We start from the raw sequence: 23,402 nt of genomic DNA, 5'->3' as shown, positions 1-23,402 counted from the left end.
TCCGGTGTATCTGTTTTCAAGGAATCCAATCCATTAGACTAAAGCCATACCCATAAATCTCTTTGACACAAGCCCTTCTCTATCTTGGGTCCTCTAAAAGTGGGACAACACTTTTAGATCTTAGATCCTTGCCTCTTAGATCCTGCCTTTTGAACAGTAAGAGTTTCTGTTACACATTTCTTTAAGATTTGGAGAGTGCCTTTTGTCTGTCTGAAAGTTCTAAAAGGTACTACCTAGGTCTTTCTAAAGTCTTAGCAAAGGATTCATCTTCCCTACCCTGCTATGCTCAGAAACCATTTCTTAAAGAATTCCTGGCTGACATTGTACATTTCCTCCAAATTTCCACTCAAATAATTCATTTTTTAAAGATCATCTTTGTCCTCTTTTGCCCTCTTTCAGCAAATTTCGGCTAGATCATTGAGTTTATTAGGTACACTTTCTATATTCCATATAACCAGAAGTGACAGTTTGTTGTCCTTACTTCAAGCCCTCACCAACAGCTTTCTTAAAACCCTTTAAGGCTTCCATTAATAATGTTTTCCTGGTCCTTTCACATTTCACTACTGCTCACCTAACAGGCCTTACAGATTTTGTTTACCACTTGACCCTGAAGCTAATACCACATGTTTTAGGTTTTTATTATAGCAGACCCTCTTAGTATTGAGATCTGTGTTGAGATTTGTTAATCTGTTTTACATAACAAGTCACCTCAAACTTAGTGTCTTAAAGCAATCATTTTATTTGTGTGTCACAATTTCTGTGGGTCAGGAATTCTAGAAGGGTTAGCTTGATGGTAATGGCTCAGGATCTTTCAAATGATTGTAGTCAGACAGGGACTGGAGTAGCTTTGCTGTGGAGGGAGTGGTAAAGGGGGGAAGGGGACAGTAGCTGGGGTGGCTGGGCATCTCTCTCTCTCCAGTAGTGTCAGACCCTCTCCATGTGGCCTCTCCCTATGGACTAGTTTGAGCTTCCTCGCAGCATGGCAGCCTCAGGGAGAGTTGGACAGCATACAAGGTGACTGAAGGCTTCAAGGGTGAGTATTCAGTGAGCAAGACAGAAAGCTCTACGCCTTTTCTGACCTAGCCTCGGAAGTCGCATCGTGTCACCTCCACCTCATTCTGTTGGTTCTAAGTTATTTTCAACTCTCATTGAGAAGACAGTCAAGGTGACATTGTATTGTAGGTGGGCATGTAGGATGGGAGATCATATCATAGGCACCTTTGGAAATTAATCTTTCCTAAATAGGAAATATTAAGTAAACAGTCTTCTTACCTGAGGTTTGTGCTGTGTGAGGCTTTCTAAGTATCAAAGCAGGACAGATCCTTGACTTCTGGGAGCTTATAGTCTGAAGGCAACAAGGAATATAAAGGTTTTTTTACTTAGACAATTTTATAAATGTTAAATACAAAGTCTTATAATTTATATTATTTCATTTGTTCAGAAATTTATTGAGCACAGTAATAGACTTTATACCTTATATGGGGGCCTTACTATAATGCCTAATTCTACATTAGACTGATGTCAGTCATGTCATTCATTTCATCCAGTTTACTCGTTTACGTAATTCTGAATGTGAGCTAGGTAAGCATCTGACCTGACATTTTTAAAAAAATGGCTCCATGATCTTATGTTTTGGTTAACTAGCATAACTTTATCTAGCTTAACTTCTCTAAACCAGATATCTATTTTTAATCCGTATACTTCTCAACTGGAGACATTTGACAATGTTCGCAGGTATTTTTAGTTATCACAACTGGGGGAGGGCTGCTGTCAGCACCTAGAGGCCAGGGATGGTGACAAGCATCTTAGAGCATGCAAGATAGCCCTCCACAAGAAAGAATGATCAGACCCACAATGTTTATAGTGCCAAGGTTGAGAAACCCTGGACTAGAGAATCATTAAGATCTTGCCTTAGTCTAAAGGATTGTGATTATTTTTAAGTTGCCGTAATAAAGAATAAATACATATTCAGAACATACCTGGCAATGTAGTCATAAACATCTGTTCTATGGTATGTTTAACCAAGGAGTGATGATGCAAAGGTTTACATTTCTTCTTATTCCTCAACTGTTTTCAATCCAGTGTTTTTGTTGCATAATAAATATTCTATAAATTTCACACACAAATATATGGCCTTCTAAAATATCTTCCCCCTCCCCAATTTTTATTGCAATTATTTTTTGAATGGCTGAATTACTGATTGATGTTAGGGTTGACTGTGTCACTTGAATGAATCTGAAGATAAGATTAGGTGAGAGAATTATCAGTGAAAAAAAGTTAAGAAGAAAAAACTTTTAATAAGATATATATAGGAAAACCATGTTAACTGTGTGTGAGAGAGAGATTTAAGTATGCTAAACTGGCATGAGAGTATGGGTTGATTTAGTGACAGATTTGTTGTATCTTTTTGTTTTTTAGAAAAAAATAATCACCTAACCTTTTCTAAGAGCAGCATGTGTTTTTCCCCCTCAGATGCTTTTTATCTACAGCACTATCCCTGTTCAAAAACTACCTTTGATGCTTGATAATTCATTTTGTGTTTAATTGAGATTTTATTTTGAAATTACTTTATTGAATGAAATATAGTTTTTCTTTACCTAGTTTATATTGTTTCATTTTCTTCCAGTATTCTGGATTCATAGTTTATTTCTAAATGTATTGAATGTGTTATCAGAATTGCTTAGCTAATGATACTTTCTTGTTTTTTTTCTCCTCATTTCTAATGTAATTTTCCTCCATGCCCCTCCTATTTCTAAAGCCCCTAATTTTGAGACTGTCTAAACTATTTGATACATATAATGCTAATTGTTATTATAATATAAATGAAATCTTTAAAAAGTACTTCTCCACAAATTATTTTTCTATTCACAGAAGTTGGGATTTTTTTGGTGTTTGTTTTGTTTCAAAAAGTTCTTTCTTCCCTTTCCCTACTTATCATAAATATTATTGTGTAGATGTTACTGCTTAAGTTAGTGTTATGATATCAATGACTTACAGTGAGCCATGATATATAAAATGACAGATTTGAAGATTAAAGCTCCTTGTACTTTCAAAAACAATCACACTCTTTCTTTAAAGACACACTTTTAAAAGGGTGTCACACTCCTTTATTTCTATAAGGATGCGTATTGGTGGGGTATGCGGAGGTGAGTGGGTATCTGTTTCAGATAGTTTTCAGCATGAGTCATTGATTTCACAGCACATCCAGATGATCAAGAGTGGTGCCAATCATTGTTAAAGAAAAGTTGTTTTGTTTTTTTAAATGAATAGAGTTGACTATGTGGCAAACGAACATTTCTGTATTCTTTGCTTCAGCAGTGCTGAAGAGTTGGAATTATAAATATAACACAGTATGTTATGAATTCACAGGAAATCTTAGGAAATGCAGCTGTGAATTAAAATGTAGTTTAAGGAATAGAAAGCAACGAAATATTAATTGAATCCATTCATTTGCTTAGTATTTTGTGTAGAAAATTTAAGAGTATTGTGTCTCCTTTGAGAATTAATTTTATATATCAGCAGAACTCTGTTTAGGTAGTATTAAATGCATTTGCTGCTGCTTTCAAAAAGCATTTAGTTTCCTTTTGGATTTATAAGTTGTTCATTCAAGATGCAGAAATATTCTTATTCCCTGCTGATTTGGTACACTTAATGATTAAATGTTATAATTTTAATATTAATGTCTATATTGGGGGAAACTTGCACCCTGGGTGGTGATAGGATTTTTCCTAATCTATACAAAATATAAATCTATCAATTTTTCTTACAATACAGGATGATGAAAACAATAACTCGTCTTCACAAAGCTATGGTGTTTCTTGAATATTTCACAAGTAATTCTTGGGTTTGGAATACTGACAATGTCAATATGTTAATGAATCAACTAAACCCTGAAGATAAAAAGGCAAGCAAGTAGTTTCTGTTTTATATTAGAAAATAAGTAGCATACTAATTACAGAACCATTAGCAACCTGAGAAATATTTTCCACAGCTATTATGCAACAAGAAAGCCATTATTTATAGTCTCTCATAAAGCTTTAGTCATAATTGTTAGTGGTGAAATAAAATTGCTGTATCTTAACATTTCTAATACAAATATTTTAGAGTGGCAAAGGTATTTTCAAAGCATGATTGAAATGTTGATTCTTTTTTTCCCTTAATGTTGCTTTCAGAGAGAATTTTATCTTTATGTGTTTTTCTTTCAAACACTTTGTTTTCTTTGAGTTTTGAGAAAACGCTTCTCGAAGAAATTGTTTTTTATAAACTCTTTTACTGTTTGTTATTCCACATTTTGCCCTTTGTTAGTTTGGAACTTAAATTCTTTGTGTATGTTCTTTTTGAGCTTACTCTAGATGTTTTAACATGTATATCTAACACAGACTAAATTAAGCTTCCTCCTTAATATTATTTAGAACCTTAAAATGTTTTAGTTGTGATTACCACTCCCACTCACTTAAAATGGTTGTATTAATACATTACTTCAGTTCTCTAAATTTATTTTTTTTATTTTTTTATTTTTGAGATGGAGTTTCACTCTGTGCCTAGGCTGGAGTGCAATGGCACAATCTCGGCTCACTGCAACCTCTGCCTCCCGGGTTCAAGTGATTCTCCCACCTCAGCCTCCCTAGTAGCTGGGATTACAGGCACACGCCACCACACCCGGCTAATTTTTGTATTTTTAGTAGAGACGGGGTTTCACCATGTTAGCCAGGGTGGTCTTAAACTCCTGACCTCAGGTGATCTACCCTCCTCAGCCTCCCCAAGTGCTGGAATTATAGGCGTGAGCTACCACACCCAGCCCAGTTCTCTGTTTAAACCCCATGATGAGATATTATTTCGTTCATTTAGTTTTTATTTAGATTTCTCTCTCTTTCTCTCTCTCTCTCTATATATGTGTGTGTGTGTGTGTGTGTGTGTAATATGTATATATGTATACCAGTGTCTGTGCTCTCAGATTTTCTCCTTATGATCTTTTTTCTGCCTGAAATATATTCAGCATACCAAGAATATGTTTTAGTAGGGAGTCTGTTTTATAGTGAATTATCAGTTTTTGATTGTCTGATATGTGTGTTGTTTCACCCTTGGTTTTGGAACATGATTTCAGCACGTTAAAGAACTTTTTTACTGGGCATAGTAGCTCATGCCTGTAATCACAATACTTTGGAGGCTGAGGTGGAAGGATGGCTTGAGGCCAGGAGTTCGAGACCAGCCTGGGCAACATAGCGAGACCCATCTCCACAAAAATAAAAAAATGAGACAGGCGTGGTGACTTGTGCCTGTAGTCCCAGCTACACAGGAGTCTGAGGTGGGAGAATCAGTTGAGCCTAGGAGGTCAAGGCTGCATTGAGATGTGATCACGTCATTGCACTCTAGCTTGAACAATAGAGTGAGAGTCTCTCAAAAAAAAAAAACAACAACAAAAAACCTGTTTATTTATATTCTGTCTTACGTTGTTGCTATTGAAAAGTCAGTAGTTGACTCTTCCTTTATAGGTGATCTTTTATTCTTGTCTCCTCTTCCATTTTCTCTTTATGTTTGCCGCTTGGCAGTATCACTATGAAAGTGGGTGTAATTTTGAAAAATTTACCTTGATTGGATTGGGCTTTCTGAATCTGAGGTTTGGTGTCTTTCAGCAATTCAGAGAAATACTTAGCCAGTGTTTCTTCAAATATTGCCTCTTCACTATTCTTATATCTTCCAAAATTCCTAGTGTATGTTAGATTATTCTGTCCTCCAAATCTTTTAACCTTAATTTCCTATTTTGTATCTCTGTGTTTCTGGGCTAAACTCTAGATAATTTAAGATTCTGTGGCAGTCTGCCAGCTGTGTCTAAACTATCCAATTGAATGTAGAGTTTTAGTTGTCTTATTTGCAGTTTTAGAAAGTATAATTTATTTTTCAGATCTTATAAATGTTTCTTAAACAGTCTCTAGAATTTTTTCTTGAAACATATTAAATATGATTGTTTTGCATTCTGCTTCTGATAATTTAAACTTCCAGATGATTTGCAGCATCTGATTCTGCCATCTATTGATTGAGCTGAGTGTCACCCATGGCACCTAATTTTTTTAAAAAAAATTTGTTTGACTATAAATTTATATTCTTCGAGGATTTCTGCGAGAATTTTTTTGAGGCCAGGATTGAAATTACAGTTTTCTGATAAGGATTTGCCTTTGCTTCTACCAGTAGCCTAGTTAATTAGCTAACTGGCATTTATAAGCCAGGGCCCCTTTAAAGTATCTGATTAGGTTTTTAGCACAACTCAGATTAATGTAGGTCTTATATAGACAGTAGGGGCCAGGCGTGGTGGCTCACACCTGTAATCCCAGCACTTTGGGAGGCCAGTGGGTAACTTGAGCTCAGGAGTTAAGACCAGCCTGGGCAACAAAGTGAGACCCTGTCTTTACAAAAAATATAAAAATTAGCCAGGCGTGGTGGCGCATGCCTGTAGTCCCAGCTACTTGTTAGGCTGAGGTGGGAGGATGGCTTGAGCCTAGGAGGCAGAGGTTGCAGTGAGCCAAGATTGTGCCACTGCACTACAGCCTGGGTGACAGAGTGAGACCCTGTCTCCAAGAAAGAAAAAAGACTGTAGATTTGGTTCATTACAGTTTCTCAAGAGTTTCTTTTTTCATACAGTACTAACTTCCTTTCTCTTCCCATTTATTTTTTTAATTTTAATAATGTTTTATTTAACTCAATATATAATCAAAAATATTATTTGAACATATCAAAAATCTAAAAGTTATTTAAAGGATATTTTACTTTCTGTTTTTTCATACTGAGCCTTCAAAACCCAGAGTGCATTTTATACTCCATAGCATGTTTCAATTTGGACTAGCCATATTAAAAGTGCCCAAGAGGCACAGGTGGGTACAGAAACAGAAGTCTGTACAACCTGCAGAACCATGAGCCAGTTAAACCTTTTTATCTTTACAAATTACCCATTCTCAGGTAGTTCTTTGTAGGGATGTGAGAATGGACTAATGCACCTAATCACTAACTCCTTTGTCTTCTTCCCAAAGGGAACAGCTCTTGAATTCTAGCACGAAATATTAGTTTTACCTATTTTTGACTTCACATAAATAGTATTATACAGTATTTTTTCATTCTTCTGTTGATAGACATTTGAGTTATTTCCAGTTTCTGGCTATTAGCAATAATTATCATACGATCATTCTTTACGTTTATATGTACACATTTGTGTAGGGTATATACCTAGAAATAGGATAGCATAGGGCATTCATACGTTCAGTTTAGCAGGTAATGGCAGTTTTCCAAAGTGGTTGTATCAGTTTACATTCCAAAGGACAGTGTATGAGAGTTCCTGTTAATCCACATCCTCCATAACACTTGGCCTTTTAGTTTTGATTTTTATTTTTAGTCACTTAGGTGGTATATAGTGGTATAACAAAATGATATATTCCCTAGTACATACAATGCTTATATAAAAATTGTAAAAAAAAAAAAAAAAGAAAAGAAAAGAAAAAGTAATTAATCCTATCAGAAAATAGATTAGAGAGATGAATAGTTTACAGAAAATGATTCACAAGTTTGAAAAGATACTCAGCTTTACTCAGTGTAAATGCAGACTAAAGTTAGACTGGGATATTATTTACTATTTATCAAATTTGCAAAAATTAAAACTTGGACAATGTACTCTGGTGAGTCCCTGGACAAATCAGCATCCTTATACATTGCTGGTAGAACTATATGGTGTATGTTTCTCCATTCTTTTATTTTCAGTCATTTTGTGTCTTATCGTTTGGATATGTCTTTTGTAAGCAGCATATAGTTAGTTGTAAGCAGCGTATAGTTCTTAGTTTTTGTTTTCAGTCTCACAATTTTTGGCCTTTAATTGGAGAACTTAACTCCTATGTAATTCCTATCATTTTAGATTTAGCCTGACTTGTGCTTTATATTTGTCATGCTGGTTTTAAGTTCTTTTTTCTTTTCTTTTCTTTTCTTTTTTTTTTTTTGCTGCCCTTTAGATTATATTTTGAATAATTTTATTTTTTCCCATCTTATGTGTGTTGCATAGAATTATGTTCCTTTTTGGTTTAGTGGGTTACTCTAGAGATTATAGTATCCTTTAATTTAGCAAGGTCTAATATAAATTGATACTTTTACCCTTCTCTGATAGTGAAGGATCAGCATGTATCTGTTATTGTTGTTATTAGGTTGGTGCAAAAGTAATTTCGGTTTTGGCCATAATGCATGTTTTAATTCTGTATATATATATTAAGCCACACAAGCCGGTATATTGTGGTTTATGCAGTAAATATTCATACAAATTTACCAGGGTTAATTGTCCTTTTATTGCTCTTTATTTCTTCCTCTATCCCCAGACTTAAATCTAGAATCATTCTCCTTCTGCCTAAAGAATATCCTTGAGTTTACTTTCTCTAGCATGGGTTTTCTGCTGATGTCAGATTGTCTTAGGTTTTATTCTCTAGAAATATCTTTATTTCACCTTTATTTTTGAAGGATATTTACACTGGCATAGAGTTTTACCTTAGCACTTATTTTCATTGAGTACTTGGAAAACATCTCTCAGTCTTTTGGCTTTCATTGCTTCTATTGAGAAGTCAACTTACAGTCTAATAGTTATTCTTTTGGAAGTAATCTATAGGACCTTTTTCTGATTCTCATATGCCTAGATATGTATTGGGGCAGGGATGGGGGAGTGGGAGTTGTATTTGTGTTTTAAATTCGTGACTTGGTTTCTTATCATTTTTGGAAAATTTCCAGGCATTGTCTTCTCAGATACTGCTTCTCTTCCACTTTTTTAAAAAACTGTTCTTATGGGATTCCCAATAACATACACATATACCTTCTCAAAATGTCTCCTAAGTCTTCATTTTAATGCAGAGTTACTGCATTTTTATATTTTACTAATTTTTTATAGTAGCTTTTCCCTTCCTAGAATTGGCTATTTTTAAATAAGTGATGGTATATACTAAATAATATCTTTGTAACTCCAAAAAATTATCTGATTATATGCTAAGGGGCACTGGGCAGTGCATAGCCCTCTTACTTTGCCGTAACATTTCTGAAGGCTTTCTTTTCTGGATTTACCTATCATTTTCATCAAATAGTCGAATTACTGTTATCCAAACTCCTTTGCCAGCTTTCATCAAGATATGATGTCAGATGTTGTTTTCATAACGTCTGTTGATGTCAGAAATATTCTCCAGGAACATTGGTCTGTTCAGTAGGCTTGATGTACAGGAAGAGAGAAGAGATTGCAGATAGAAAGGAACTGGAAATGTATCAGTACATGCATAAAGTAGTGAGGAATACATAGATCTATTTGGACAATAGAATTTTGTCTTTTTTTTCTTTGTTTAGCAAAATGGTACAGGCTTTTTTCTTCTTACATTTAACCTAGTTCTCTTTAAATGCTGACATTAGTTTCCAGATTATCTTCTCAAATGTTTCCATGTTTAATGGATGGTATGAACTAGGAATAAGAACTTTTCTGTGACTAGCAGTAAGATTTCAGAAGTTAATTCTGTATTTAAGAATTTTGTAATTATGTCACTTGGAACTGGCCTTCAGAAAAAGTATGAACCTCTGACTGGTTGTGAGAAAAATTAGTCAAGAAAATAATCAGTAATTTTTTTGTTAACGTAGACCTTCAATATTGATGTACGGCAGTTACATTGGGCAGAATATATAGAGAACTACTGCTTGGGAACTAAGAAGTACGTATTGAATGAAGAAATGTCTGGCCTTCCTGCAGCCAGAAAACATCTGAACAAGTGAGTTTGATGCATGGATTTGATTGCTTCTTGTCTTCCTTATGAAATATTCCACAATTTTTTTGGTAAACTGGTATATTGAATAAAAGATATTGCTAATCTATTATATTAAGGAAAATTACTTACCTTTGGACTGGAACTATGGTAGTATTACTTTAGCCTAAGATTGTTGAAACTTACTGTCTTCAGTTTATATCTTTCTTAGTATGAAGTTCAGGTGGAATTGAGTTTCAGAAATTACTATTATCTTTCTTTATATTGCTACTTAAAGATATTAGAAGAAAGAAAATGTAGATAATCTATTTTAAAGGTTTGTTTTTTTATTTTAATCCTCAATAATCTTTGGAGGGAGAGAAGAGAATACATTATTCAACATAGAATATTTTTTCTTACATAAAATAGAGCTGTATCTTTATCTCTTTATACAAGTAACACATACTGTTTTTTTTTTAATACTCAGAAAATAGAAGAGGAAAAATCACTGGTAATCTATCGTTCAAAGATGCAGATAATTTTTAATGGTAATCTCTTATATTTGTAGTGCTTTTTAATATGATTTTTATGACACTTTTAAAGACTTTCACATTTTTATCCCTCTCATGCCTCATAACTCTGTGAGACTTTGCAGGGCAGTCAGTTCAATAGATGAGGAAATTGAGGCTTAGGAAAGTTGTATTTGCCTAGGCCATATTGTATTGAGTGGCAAAGCAAACTAGAATATTGATCTTTGACTCCTTATTCGAAGCTTTTTTCTCTACATCATTTTTCTTACATTGCAGTCCTATCTTGCACTGCCTGCTGAAGTGAGTATAATTTATGTAGCATTATTACATATCTAAAGGTTTGTATTTCTTTGAAACACCATCAGAAACATCAAAATTTGTTGAAACATGAGCTGAGTAATATGTTGTTACTCTTTGAGAAAAGGGAAGATCCTCCTTTATCGAGTTAATGCCATGTTTTATACTTGGATGAGGGCTTGTCTGGTTGGCCTGTGATCTTATGACTGTCAGCTGTAACTGAAGGAGTAAGTTACTTGTCTGACAACTTGTAAGCAACTAAAGATGTCACAAAAAAAACTTTGCTCTATTTTGTCTGTACTGTGATGTATGTAACGAATGAACCTTTTTAGATTAGATGGGAAGCTCTAGAAATTCAAGGAACGTATCTGTTTTATTTACAGTATACTTAATGTCTAGCATAAGTTTCAAATTAATACGGATTTGAGCTTTGATTTAGAAACTCAGTATTAGCTGCCATCTAACAATACTTTATTCTAGAAAATACTGTCTAACATATCTCTTGATTTGCTTTCCAGGTTGCGGAATATACGTTATGGTTTTAATACTATCCTTGTGATCCTCATCTGGCGCATTTTTATTGCAAGATCACAAATGGCAAGAAACATCTGGTACTTTGTGGTTAGTCTGTGTTACAAGTTTCTGTCATACTTCCGAGCATCCAGCACTATGAGATACTGAAGACCAAGAATTCAGCATTAGAACATCTATACATGTGGTGATCTAAATGCACAAAATGTAAAATGTACTTAAGTCATCTCACCTTTTGTCAAGACATTAAACCATCTTAGATCAGAGTGCGAAGTAAATTATGATACATTTTATGTAACATTTTAATGTTTATGCTCATAAAACTTAGTGAACACACTGTGTTATGCCAGCTCAAATCTACAATAGCCACCAAAACCATGACTTAATATTTTGAGCCCTAGAAGAAAGGGATGGGCTGAGGGCAAGAGTGGGGAAATAGGAACACTGACCAGTATAACTGTGCAATTCTGGAACATATTAATTAAAATATGCCTTAACATATAGTGAATTTCTAATTCTAATGTTCAGTGCAATGGAAGACATTTATTTGGACAGTAATACTAGCTAAGTTGGTAGATATTTGATTCTTCATTGTTTGATTTTTTTCATTAGTTGAAGTGGGTTTTAGCTTTGTTAAAATTATAACCAACCTATTTTCACATCATTCTGTAAGTTAAATGATATCAAACATGAAAGACATGTCTTCATTTTTCTTTTTCTGATTAAATGTCTGATGCATATCATTTTTCAATTAGCAATCAGTTGCTTTTAAAATCAGAAGGCTATATTATTCTAATGACCCTATTGCATCTAAATGGGTTTGAGAATCCATATCAACAACATATGCTACGTGTTTTTTGACAGAAAGTGAAAACAAATTCAGTAAAACTGTTAGTATCAAAAAGAATAGAAATACAGTTTTCTTGTCCACATTATGATCAAATAAAAATCCTGTGAGATTGCGTGTATGTTTTGAAGCAGGAGGATTTCTTGAGAATTTGTTGGAAGTGGGAGTTGGGAGGGATTCACCATACTTGTGTTCTCCTCCCTTTATAAATTTTATTCTTAGGACTTTTAAAAGGCTTGTGCTATCTTTCCAATGAAAACTGAAAGTGCATTATTATGGAAGAATGTATTTGCAGGTAGTAATAACGTTAAGAAAATGTCCTCGTGTGTAAACACATACTAATTTTGACCTTGAAAGTTGAATTCCTTCACGAAAAATAAAATAATGCTTCAGATAATGTGTATGAAATTAAATAAAGGACTTTATTTACATGCCACAACAGTAGCAAACTGTTGAATGAGTTTGAAGGTATCATTTATTTTTTATGCATGTGGTTTTAGCTTTAGAAAGAAATGCATTATAGAAACAAGTAATAGCAAGAAAATTGATGTATATTTTAATGATACATTAAAATTCCCTTTTAATCATAATAGTTAACTCTACTTACTGTTTTAACATACATTTGATTTAACAAATTGTTCAGCATAACACTTCTAATTAAGTTGATCAAGTTGTACTATATTAAATAACAGTGTATCTGGAGTATGTTTAAAGACAACAGTTCACAATACAAAAAGTTACATGGAGCTTTACATCTTAACTTTCTTTGTCAATTTAAATGCAATGTATAAGAAGTTTATTTTGCTATTATGAAAAACTAAATGTAAAGGAAATCACCTACTTTCATGCAGGTGTATAATCTTGAAAAGGAAAAATGCTTCCATGTTGAAGCCAGATTTTGTGTAGTAAAACTTTTAAATATTATTTTAAAAGAAATATGTATATAAATATCTCTATATTCTTTGGAATGATACTAAAGTCTCCGGTCTAGGACCATACCTTATATAAAGGTATAAGAGACCATGACAATGTCTGAAAATGGAATAAATAATGATGCCTTTTATTTAAAGTGGTCCACATAATATACATTGAGTACTCCATCTCTCCAAATGTATTTCCATAATGTGTCGAAAACATGCTGACGTTCGTATGATTTTTATACTTTTGCCGAATAGACTTAGAATCAGATGAATTGTCTTTGTGTCTTGCAAAAGAGTTGGGGACAACTTGGGCAGGCCTGTGAAGTGCATAGGGAGTGTATGTCTTCTGAACTGTTCTATTGTTCTTGTAATCTAGCTTAAAGAAATGTTAACTGGGAGGGTGCTGAGGCCGCTGCATTAATTTTGTGTGTTTAGAATTCTGTGGTCAAAAGAAAACTAATGAATAAATTGGTTTGTCATTCTAGAATTTAAAGTTCTAAGATTAGTATAAAGAGTATATAGATTGTTAATCCCCACCAACTAGACTTTGAACTTAAGTCAGACTTAAAGATTTGAGAAGTCATTTGTGTCATTTACTAGATGTGATTTTTAGTTCTGTTTGATTATGTTTCCTACACAAACTTGTCATTTAACAGGATAGCCTACTAAATTAAATGTTTCTTATTTCATTTAACTCATTTGATTAAACTGTATTATGAAACATTTGGGGTTTTTCCCCCTATTCAGTTTTAATCCTGGAATACGCATTTGTAAATTGTGATGTCATTGAGACTGTATTTAAATTTGACTTGACAACATTAACATGTCCTAAGATTCAGTGCAGAGAAGCATGGGCAGTACGTTCTTTGACTTAAGGATGGCATAAAATAATCATTTTGAACCTGTATAATAAAGCTTGAAAGCAGGGAAAAGAATTTCCTTTTCCCCCTTTTTTTGTGTTGTCTGTAGGAATTAACTTGGGATTTCTTGTTTTGTGGGTTTTTTTTTTAATGTAAATTGATAATCTTTTATAAGAAGGAAATAGAAGCATTATTGTGTGCCTTTGTTTGTAAACCAAAAAGTAATAAATGAATCCCTATATTTCCATTATAGTATTTATTGTATTTTTATGTTCTGAAAATTATCCATGAAACAATATGGTTAGGATTATAGGAAGCAGTCCTTACTTACACTTCTTGTCTGTTTTAGGTATACTTGTTAATTCTTATGTCCTAATTTTATTTAATTGTGAGTTGCTCACACGGCATTTTAGGGGAAGCGTACAGGCAGGATGAACACTTTGTGTTAAAGTGTTATTTTTATGTATTACCTGGAAGGAGGCAGGTTTTTTTCTATTTTCTAAAAAGAGTAACCAAGAGACCTCCAAGGTGTCATTAGGTTCCAGCTGCTCTCCTCCACACTGAATGATATCCTGTTAATTTATAGGTACATTTGTAGTAATGTATATGTCTATTAAGTATAAGAGATAATTCATTAGTAATAGAAATTAATTGAACCCTTTTGGATGGGGAGAGCATCAGGCTGGGGTCAGGTAAGTGTAAATGGCCTTCTGAGCATGCTCTTCTAGGCTGACTCCCAGCCCTGACTTGAAACCATTAGTGGTGACTTTCTCTGTTTTGAGAAAAATTTTCCAACCTTTTGCATGAGAAACTAGAAAAAGGAATGTATGCCACGTAACTGGATTACAGAAATGAGTTAATTTAATAGTCTCTGTGATTAAAAAAAAAATGAAATATTTTCTTATTGAATTAATATTTTTGTCTTGAAGCGTTTTCTAGTGATAGAATGTATTTGTCTTTTTCCTGGTGATACCCTCTTAGCTTATATCTTTGCTGTCCTTAAGATCCTAAACAAATCATCTTTGTCAGTTAAGTATAGTTGTGCAAAAATTGTTAAATAATTCCTTTGTCTTTATTAAAGAAAAATTTGAGTAACAGTAAGTTTGATGTGCTCCTTTGCAAGTTGATGTCTCTAAAGTTCATCTATTTAGAAAAACATGAAATGGTAAGTAAAAGTTTAATGTCTTTACCGTGGGCCTGAACTCAGAGAAATAAGGACATAATTGTTTTTTGGCCAGAGATCACAGATGATAGCTATAATACCTATAATTTTATACAAGGGACAAGAGAGACAATCAAGATTTTTCTGAATTCATTTATTTAAAACAAAGTTAACTTTCCTAGTTATTGTCTTCAAAATACTTTTCTCTTCTAGACATTTAATTTTCATTTTTAAAGTTCCATGAAGTTGAATTAGGTGTCTTCCAAAGATGCTTTGGAGGCAGAATTCCTTTATTTTCTGCTGTTGTACAGTAAACCTAATTCTTTCTTTCTCATATAAATCTAGAGAGCGTCCCTTCACTTGTCTTGAGCAAGGTGTAACTGGAAAGTGTTAGGTTGAGCCATATAAAAATGCTAATATATCTTTGACCTATAAGAAATTTCATATGGCTCAGTCTAGTATTATAGCTGCCTTTTGTTCTTTTGTTTTCTAACAAACAGCTGAACCTAAACAGATGGGTGTAGTTTTATTAGTCATCCAGATTGTTTATCAGTATTTAGTTGTTTGACATTTAATACCTAACTTTCTGCTTTATGTCACATCTTTAACAGGTTCTTGTCATTTCCCCTAACTTCTCCCAAGTTGGTTGTTGGTTTCTTGAGAGCGAAACCAGCATTGCATGTTGTATGTTATAAAAACAACAGTAATGACATTTGTTAAGTTCTTACAATGTGCCAAGCACTACTCTAAGCATTTTACATGTAATAATCCACTTACGCCCTCTGTGTTTGTAAGTGTGATAACTAAGGTTTATGATGTTAATAAAGTACCCCAGGTTACACCGGTAGTAGCAGAGCCGAGACTTGAACTCAAGACTAGTTCCAAAGCCCACGGTCCAGTCCATTATACTGTACTGCCTTTCACCATAGGAATACAGATATTTCTGGACTATTCAGAGGTTCCCTGACTTGTACTAAATGTCTTTGTTGACTTCATTTCAAAAACTCAACATTCATTCAACACATTTTGAGTGCCTGGTATGATTTAGGCACTGTGTCTTACATTGCAATTATCTGTATCACATAAATTAAGCTGCTCAGTGGCCCAGACCTGAATATGGCACACTGCCTTCCCTTAGGATTTTATGATTTGGTATAGATAAATAAGCAGATAATTTTAATATGTAATGACAGATAAGAACAAAATACTGAAAGCACAGAGGAGCGATTTCTTGCTTATTTCAAGAAAGCCCATGCAAACAGGACTTTTGAATTGTGGTTTTATGTCGTATTGGTGGAATGCTGGGGTAGGGAAGCATCCAGGTTTCAGGAAGAGCATTTGCAAAGGCTGGGGGGTGTAAGGAACCGAGAGGAAATGTTTTGGTGCTAAAGGAGAGGATGGCTAAAGAGAGATGAGGCTGTAGAGATTGTTGGGCCATCTGAGGGTCTTCATACACTCAGAATGCACTATAGGCTGTTCAGTCGCTGTTAGAAAAACACTAAGAAGGTTTTGCTAGCTAAAGCACATCTGTTACTGGAAAAGGGGTCCCGATCCAGACCCCAAGAGAGGGTTCTTGGATCTCATGCAAGAAAGAATTCTCAATCCATAAAGTGAAAGCAAGTTTATTAAGTAAGTAAAGGAATGAAGAATGGCTACTCCATAGGTAGAGCAGCCCCGAGGGCTGGTGGTTGTCCATTTTTATGGTTATTTCTTGATTATATGCTAAACAAGGAATGGATTATCCATGCCTCCCTTTTTTAGACCGTTTATGGTAACTTCCTGATGTTGCCATGGCATTGGTAAACTGTCGTGGCGCTGGTGGGAGCGTAGCAGTGAGGATGACCAGAGGTCACTCACATCGCCATCTTGGTTTTGGTGGGTTTTAGCTTACTACTTTACTGCAACCAGTTTTATCAGCAAGGTCTTTATGGCCTGTATCTTGTTCCGACCTCCTATCTCATCCTGTGACTTAGAATGCCTAATTTGGGAATGCAGCCCAGCAGGTCTCAGCCTTAATTTTACCTAGCCCCTCTTCAAGACGGAGTTGCTCTGTTCAGATGCCTCTGACATACCCAATTTCTATTAAATATGAGTAGATTTTGTACTTTAAGTGAACAGACTTTTAAATATATTTTCTAAATGAAAATTTAAGAGAAAAAAGTACTGGTGTGGTGTCGGTTGTTTTTTGAGAATACAGACCATACCAGTGTTTAAACAACCAGTCTCTGTTTTTCAGTTTTCTGTGATTCTCAAAGTGCAATCCGAGACCAGAGGAGTCAGCATGGGCATCACATGGGAACTCACTGGAAATGCACATTTCAGACCCCACCCCAGACCTATTGAGTCAGAAACTCTGGGGTGGGGCTCAGCAATCTATTTTAACAAGTCCTCCGGGTATTTCTGATGCACACTAAGATTGGAGAAACACTGGTCTAAGTCAGTCTTCATGCCATACCAACATGATCTAAGTAGAGTGCTTTTCTGGGATTTTGGGACAGGGTCAAGTAAGCACCATTTAAAAATCAATGATTAATGCCAAGTGCGGTGGCTCAAGCCTGTAATCCCAGCACTTTGGGAGGCCAAGGTGGGAGGATCATGAGATCAGGAGTTTGAGACCAGCCTGGCCAACATGTTGAAACCCCATCTCTACTAAAAATACAAAAAGCCAGGTGTGGTGCACACCTGTAATCCCAGCTACTTAGGAGGCTGAGGCAGACTTGCTTGAATCTGGCAGGCAGAAGTTGCAGCGAGCTAAGATGGCACAACTGCACTTTAGCCTGGGTGACAGCAAGACTCCATCTCAAAAAAAAAAAAATGTATAAAACATGATACAAAACGTGTGTACATAGAAAAAGGTCAACTGGTAAGAGTAAGGCCAAAATATTAAAGAAGTTAGCGCTATGTGGTGGTTATGGGCCCCTTGTTCTTTTATATTAGTTTTCTGCAGTGACCCTGAATGAGTTTTTAACCAAAGCAAAGTTTTTATTTTAAAGTAATGTAAGGATGAGGATGATTGGATCTAGAAAAATAAAAGTGTAAAAAATGTCTTATCTCCAATAAAGGGTGAGGGTTCATTCATTCTGAATTTTTAGCTTGAGACAATTTTTCTTGTGAGTAGGGAACAACAATTTATTAGGCTGCTATGGCCCATCAAATTGTCCAGGTTTTTTGTTGTTGTTGTTATGTGTTTGGTGGACTTGGTAATACTTCCAGCCTTACCAGTTTCTAACTTGATCTTTCTCTGATGACCTTGCCAACTCCCGAGTATACATCTTGTCCGTGTAATAAGTAATCACTCCTTCAGCTAACTTGGTTTTCCTTTGTGATTCCCATTATAATGCTATGTTGGCATTCTCATTTATAAATCAAGTAACTGAATTTATAGAGAATCAGCTCCCACAGAGACTGCTCAACTCATAGTAGACTGAGAAGGTATTTCTGGTCCTTAAAGCTGAGTTCTAGAGCCTGTGCCATGGGAACGTGTAACTACCATAGCATGGCACCAACAGTTGAAAGTATTGCTCATTTTCAAATGTCTTATTAGAAGAAATCTGAAATAATCAAGATTCTTTTGCCTTAACCTCTATGAAAACAGGGCCTAACCTACCCCATTACATTAAAAATGCCTATTTACATTGTTTTCTCTATTTGATGTATGAGCATTCTTACAGGGCAGGGCCTATTTTTTAAGGTACCTGGCACATAGAAGTTACTCAATGAATATTTCATCTTAACTTTAGAATGAAGTTTGTCCTTCCTTCCATCAGTCACAGGATTCTTAAGCTTCCTGCTTATATATAAGATTTTGCAATCAAGAAGACTTTGCCAAGAAGGGTATAACAGTTAACACCACTAACTTTTTTGTTGTTGGTCACCTAGAGATGTTAACGCAACATGTAATGCAAATATCCCATGTTAGAAACTCCACAGTTGACAGACTTTCCTGTCTTTTAATCAATAAGCATTGATTAGCTGTTTGTGGTCCACTAATGTAAAATCATGCTAAGTGCTCTTTTCTGAATTGTTAACAGATCATAATCAAAGTACTAACGGATGCCTTTATACCTCCAGGGTTTTTCGTTGAAGACATTTTTCCAAATATATCTAATTGTCTAGATTGAGGGGCAACTTGATTTCTGGTTTATGGGTAGGTTTGATGACTCTGCTGAGCTCAGTAGTGCTGAAGTGGTTAGGAGGGTGGGCTGTACATGTGACACCTGACAGAGCACAGTAGATGGAACACTGCCATGCCTATATCATCTGCCTTCTGCAGTATGCCAGAATGCATCTTATAGACCTGCATTATAGTTTTTATTTTTCCCCCATCTGGTACAAGAGACAGTTCTCAGTGCACTGTAAGAACTGCCTACCTTGCTCTGAGATCCACCAGACTTTAAGCCTTAGTTCCCTCAGTGTTCAATATTGTTCTCATACCACATTATAAACACCCTTCTGCCTCTCATGTATTGTCAGATATACTTTACCTACAAGCACATTGTGTATATCCATACTCTGTTAGTTTTACTAGACCACTAGATTCTGAGTCATCACAGAGGAAATGGATAGTTCTTAAATAAATGTCAGTACTTGGGTCCTGGAGTACCCAGAAATCCTCCTTGGCACTAGGTAGACATATTAGTATCAAAAACACACACACAAACTATCCTGTAGGAGGAAAATGGAAGAGCCCCTTAGAGCAGAAAGGAAACATTTTTTTCACTTAGTGGAGAAAAATGCAAGGGGAAAATGTTGACTTTGAGGCCTTCTAAAACTCCAGTTCACAGGCTTTTTTTACAAAGCCTGAGTATATTGTATAAACCTAGCTTCATCTCTTTGAAAGCCACTTATGCTTGTTTGCCTACCCTGGTCTCATTTGCTATTCTTCTTTTTGTCACATAGTTGCTTGACAGATCCTGTCTGCTTCTGCCTTCCCCATCTCCCATTTGAAAGCTCCCTTGCCAGCTGTAATGAGCCTTCTAGGGTCAGTTGGCATTCTTCTTCCAGGGGACTGGGCTCCTGTAGGGTCCACATACAAGAAGGATGACACTTTTGGAAATAACCAAGCAGTTAAAGATCAGTGTTGAAAGGGATTCTTAAAGAGCATTGAATATTGCTAACTTACTAAACTGACTCCAATTTTACCATTGACCCTTGAGGGGTCAGTGGTGTGTATATATATTTTATATATGTTTAATATATATATTATATATGTTTTATATATATTATATATGTTTTATATATAAAATATATATATAATGTTTATATATATATCCTAATCTTTTTATGTCACATAACTCAGCAAATAAAAGATGCTGTCAGAGAAAGAATATTGGTTTGTGGGGGGGAGACCTTTTTTGAAACATAATAGTTTTTAAAAAGCAGAAAAGGTTTGTCAAACATTATGCTTATTTAATTCTTCTTTAATTCAGATGATTTCCCTGAGCCCACTCTCTTCACATTATTGCTAGGGCTCTTGAAGAATCAGATCATAAGTTTATAAAGCCCCAAGCTGAAAATGCCATCTCCTTGGATGATGCCAATCACTTTTCTATCCACAAAAAACCACAAGCTCAGAGTTCATTCTAGCTAACCCCAAACCCGGATCTCATATCTGGCCAGTTCAAAATTACTGGCTAATTTTTTAAATATAAAGGTTCCATGGACTGACCCCTGGAGTTTTTTTTTTTTTTAAACAGAGTCTCACTCCATTGCTCAGGCTGGAGGGCAGTGGCGCGATCTCGGCTCACTGCAACCTCTGCCTCCTGGGTTCAAGCAATTCTCCTGCCTCCGCCTCCCAAGTAGCTGAGACTACAGGCCAGCGCCACTGCACCTAGCTAATTATATTTTTTCTAGAGACAGGGTTTCACCACGTTGACCATGTTGGTCTCGAACACCTTGGCCTCCCAAAGTGCTGGGATTACAGGTGTGAGCCACCATGACTGGCCTGATCCCTAGAGTTTCTGATTAGAGAAAAGCCCAGGGATCTGAATTTTAAAATTATCTCCCAGTGACTCTGATGATCCAGATTTGATTGTCCCTGCCCTAAGCCAGTGGTATGCAGCAGGATCATCTGAAGAGCTCCATATACATAGAGGTATCTAGGCCCTACCTAGGAGCCATGTATCCCAGACAACTGGGACGGGGACAAGACATTTATTATAATCCTTGTGGGTGATTTGACATACTTAGGGTATTTACGAGTCACCCAAACCTTTTCAAGAAATGTTTTGGCACTCTTAGGAAAAAAATTCCAGCATTTTTTCCAAATAAGACAAAAGTAGATGACAACAATGTTTACAATTTCAGTTCTTTAGCATTGTTCAGCAAACTCCACTGCCATTTTAGTATAAACATTCTGCTGTTTTTATAAATAAATGTACCACATCTGCCTCTCTAACATACTATTCCATGTTAACTCCAGAGCAGAAGTACCTAGTCACTTCTCAAATTAAAAAAAATATAATACCAGCCTGGGCAATATAGTGAGACCCTGTCTCTACCAAAAAATAAAGAATTAGCCTGGCGTAGTGGTATGTGCCTGTTGTCCCAGTTACTAGAGGCGGAGGTGGGTAGGGTTGGGGACTGAACACAGGAAATCGAGGCGTGATCGCACCACTGCACTCTGGCCTGGACGACAGAGAGAAACCCTGTCTAAAAAAACAAAAAAACTATGGTGACAAAACTCTTCCGTAAGGATAGAGAAGCAGAACTGTATTGTGGAAAGAGAGAGACTGACTAGGTATAAATTCACTGCCACTTACCAGCTGTGTGGTCATGAATGAGTCATTTAGCCTCTCAGCTTCAGTTTCCACATCTGTAAAATACCTACCTGGGAAGGTGGTTGTAAGGATTTAAATGGTACAGTGAATATAAAGTGTGTAGTACATAGTAAGTATCTAGTAACTCTTCCCTCAGAATCACCAAAAAAAGTCCCAAACTATAAAAGGAATTATATTAATGCAACCTAATTTATATTCTCCACTTTTACACTATGGTTTACCAATTTCTAACATTTTATTTCTATCACATTTTCTTTTTTTAAACTATTTTTAAGGATTACAGATTCTGAAAATTTTGAGTAAAAATATAAAACATTAATTCCCTTTTCTCTTTGTGGTGTTAATAATAATATCTCTTTCCTTGAGCACCTCCCCCACTGTGGCTTTTCTGCAGCCAGCAGTTCTTGGCCATGGAGATAGAGAAGATCCTTCTAATCTTTCCCACTCAATGACACAATTCCTACTTACTTCTCCCAAAGGCAGAAGAATTCCTCAGTTTGCAGCTTCCAAATTATCATCCCATGGTTTTTTGCTGTTGTCATTGTTAGCCAGACCTCGAGACAACTCACCCTCTTTCCCACCTCCAGTGGTCTGTAGGCAGCCAATTTTCAAGCAAACAAGGGTTTGTCTTCCCTTGGAGGGTTGAGAAGTTTATACCATGTAACTTGGGCCCTATTTGTTTCCCAAGAACATTTTGGGAGTTTCCCTCCTTTTGCATGTATTTAAAAGAGATAAACCTGAAACACAAAATAATTTGATTTTGCTAATTGTGAAACTTGGCTCCCAAGAACATTTCACATTCCACTAGCCTTGTAGTCCTCCATGCTGAAAAATTATAGGCACAGGATGAGCAGTGGCTTATAATTCATAAAAACTTTAAACTGTCCAGAAACAAGCTCCCAGTTAACTGAAACAGGAAGGAAATCATCCACTTAGCCACATATGCATTTAAAATCTTGCAATCAAACTAGGTTCCTTCCTCAGAACCAGACATCTATGCCAGAATAGTTTCACTTACAACTAGAAATTGCAAAACACATGTGTTTAGAAATTGTTAAATCACAGGTTCTTAGCTCTAGTTTTGGGTCTTTTTTTTCTTTGAGACAGAGTCTTGATTTGTTGCCCAGGCTGGAGTGCAATGGCATGATCTTGGCTCACTGCAACCTCGGCCTCCTGGGTTCAAACAATTCTCATGCCTCAGTTTCCTGAGTAGCTGGGACTGTAGGTGCCTGCCACCACACCCAGCTAACTTTTGTATTTTTAGTAGAGATGGGGTTTCGCCATGTTGCTCAAGCTGGTCTTGAACTCCTGACCTGAAGTGATCCATCTTCCTTGGTCTCCCAAAGTGCTGGGATTACAGGCATGAGCCACCATGCCTGGCGTGGTCATGATTTGGGTCTTGTTGCTCCAGGCATTCCATCAGCTTTCTCAGCCATTCTCATTTTCAAAGGAGTGTGTACAATGTTTCCACAGTCAGTTGCCAGGGTTTTCTTCTAGGCTTATTCTTTTTTTCCATTACAGTTTAAATGAATACACTCACAAAATAAATCTGGTTATCTTTTATCTTTTTTCCTTGGCTAGAACTTCCTAGTTATTTCAACTGAGGTAAGTTTCTATTCTGATTCAATCCCCACCCTAACCTCCTTCCCCTAAGAGGAGGGTTCCTATGCTCAGTGTTACCCCTTCACTCCTGTAGAGCCCTCTTCTCTCTTTTCCACACTGCTCTTTGCCACAGCAAGCTG

At 35.8% G+C, this 23,402-nt stretch overlaps 1 protein-coding gene across 1 annotated transcript in view; it reads left to right on the top strand.

The window, feature by feature from the left end:
• Positions 1–14,816, top strand: part of FAR1 (fatty acyl-CoA reductase 1) — a 64,562-nt gene extending 49,746 nt beyond the window's left edge. Inside the window, exons 10-12 of the mRNA XM_025357092.1 lie at positions 3,775–3,904; positions 9,634–9,761; positions 11,080–14,816. Coding sequence (XP_025212877.1) covers positions 3,775–3,904; positions 9,634–9,761; positions 11,080–11,242 — 421 coding nt within the window. The 3' untranslated portion in view covers positions 11,243–14,816. The remainder of the gene's footprint in view (positions 1–3,774; positions 3,905–9,633; positions 9,762–11,079) is intronic.
• Positions 14,817–23,402: the final 8,586 nt, after the last annotated feature.

Source organism: Theropithecus gelada, chromosome 14 (genome assembly GCF_003255815.1).
Source record: "Theropithecus gelada isolate Dixy chromosome 14, Tgel_1.0, whole genome shotgun sequence".
Taxonomy (NCBI): domain Eukaryota; kingdom Metazoa; phylum Chordata; class Mammalia; order Primates; family Cercopithecidae; genus Theropithecus; species Theropithecus gelada.
This window is presented reverse-complemented; position numbering and strand designations above follow the sequence as displayed.